Genomic DNA, 2,082 nt, shown 5'->3' with positions numbered 1-2,082 from the left:
TAGATAGATAGATAGATAGATAGATAGATAGATAGATAGATAGATAGATAGATAGATAGATAGATAGAGATAGATAGAGAAAGAATCCAAAATATAAAAATGTAAATTGAGATAGGTTGCCGAATACGATGATCTGGAACCTAAATTAAAATTTAGCGTTAAAATGTAAAAATGGCGCCCGTCTCTACCGCACGCGCATCGTAGGCACATAGTTCATATTTCTGCCACCAGGGACGGTGTTCCTGTGGATCTTCTGGCCAAGCTTTAACGCAGGAGCGCTAGCAGGAGACGATAGACATCGAGCCGTCATCAACACCTACTATTCCATCGCAGCCTGCTGCGTGTTCACGTTCGCCATCTCCTCTCTCGTCGACAAGAAGAACAAGTTGGACATGGTATGTATACTCATGTAGTGATGACGTCACCTCACACATGCGCAATCACTCACTCATCACAAGTCTCGCGTAGGCAGCATTTATACACTGCCAGGCCATAATAAAAATATTGTTTGTTTGCCCTCACCCGACCGACCTGCCAAAAAGAGGCTGACTTAAAAAAATGTATTGATCTTTCCAATTTTTTTTTTTTTTACAAATTGTATCACTGTACATTATATAAATCTGAGGCAATGTACCGAGCAAAACAAACATTCAACGTAAAAGGTATCTCCACCGAAGCACACCCGAGCATGTAGACACCATGCTGAATTTGTAAAAAGACCCCCCTCAAATAAGCCTACCTACCTACCCAAACTTTTCAGCCTGGGTCGGGTGAGGGCAAATAACGATTTTTTTAATTGTGACCCAGTGCCCCAGAGGTACCACTTCGTTCACGTGACCATTACCAGCAGAACTGCCACTCCTTCCACCATCGCCACCACCACCAATCCACCACTACCTTACAAGTCTATACGGACTCCTTACCTGACGCATGTTCTGCCCTATAACTACAGGTTCACATCCAGAATTCGACTCTCGCTGGCGGCGTGGCAGTCGGTGCATGTGGTAACATGATGATACAACCTTGGGGCGCCATCTTGATCGGAATGGTAGCTGGCTCTCTCTCCGTCGTCGGCTACAAATTTCTAACGGTAAACAACACCCGTGTATTCTACACGTAATAGCGTTTGTATTAACGCTAGGTAATTCAGTAATTCGGTATTAAAAATGGCTTCTATATGTAATACCCCCCGTGTATTTTCTATGGAGCGTCTGTACAGCGCAAGTAGCGTAAGTAAGAGCGTAGGTAAGAGCGTAACTAAGTCTATGACTTCCGTATGTCACGGCATAGTTTTTTCGTCTGATTTGTATGCCCTCAATCGGTACGCGACGAGAAAAAAAAGAATTTCCCTTACACGGAAAAAATCGAGATACGTACGGTTCCCGATGCTGCCTTCCATTTTCACTCGATTCGATATTAGTCGATATTAGCGCAATAATGACGATGGCCGACTCTTGTTTACATCGTTGCAGCCTATGATGAACAGCAAGCTAAAGATTCACGACACCTGCGGAGTGCATAATCTTCACGGGATGCCCGCCATCTTGGCGGCATTTGCTAGTGCCGTAGCCAGCGCCATCGCGTCGAAGGAAGTGTACGGAGACGGGTAAGGGCACACATCTTGAACGGTGTTATAGTTCATGATTGATTCGTGAATGTTTTCTTTACGATAGAAAGAGATGCAATTGTTGCAAATTGTTTATTTATTTATATACTTATTTATTTATTTATTTAGATATGTTTATTGGATGCATAAAGTGATGAAAATCTTGCAATCTACATGTTTTTATTTACTTATTTATTTATCAGATTTGCTTTATAATATTATTTTGCTATGCAGTTTATACGACACGTTCCCCGCCCTCGCCCCGGTGACTAACGTGACTGGAGGACATGGCGAACATGGAGGCATGGGATGGACAAGTGGTATCCAAGCCGGCCACCAGATGGCAGCCATGGGCGTGACGCTCTGTATCGCAATAATCGGTGGAACCACCACAGGTAAGGAATCATCACAGGTAAGATTATATTAGCTCTTGATAAAAAAAATATATAAATATATATATATATATATATATATAT

At 42.5% G+C, this 2,082-nt stretch overlaps 1 protein-coding gene across 2 annotated transcripts in view; it reads left to right on the top strand.

Annotated features, from left to right (window-relative positions):
* The window catches only part of LOC106812840 (ammonium transporter Rh type B-B-like), a 14,429-nt gene that overhangs the window by 10,564 nt on the left and 1,783 nt on the right, over nt 1-2,082 (top strand). For both annotated transcript variants that reach the window (XM_014816822.1, XM_014816823.1), the window contains exons 5-8: nt 232-395; nt 953-1,090; nt 1,473-1,606; nt 1,841-2,001. In XM_014816822.1, the coding sequence (XP_014672308.1) occupies nt 232-395; nt 953-1,090; nt 1,473-1,606; nt 1,841-2,001 (597 nt within the window). The remainder of the gene's footprint in view (nt 1-231; nt 396-952; nt 1,091-1,472; nt 1,607-1,840; nt 2,002-2,082) is intronic.

The sequence above is a fragment of the Priapulus caudatus genome, unplaced genomic scaffold (genome assembly GCF_000485595.1).
Source record: "Priapulus caudatus unplaced genomic scaffold, Priapulus_caudatus-5.0.1 Scaffold692, whole genome shotgun sequence".
In the NCBI taxonomy this organism is placed as follows: Eukaryota; Metazoa; Priapulida; class Priapulimorpha; order Priapulimorphida; family Priapulidae; genus Priapulus; species Priapulus caudatus.
The sequence above is the reverse complement of the archived record's forward strand: the minus strand, read 5'-3'. Positions and strand labels throughout refer to the sequence as shown.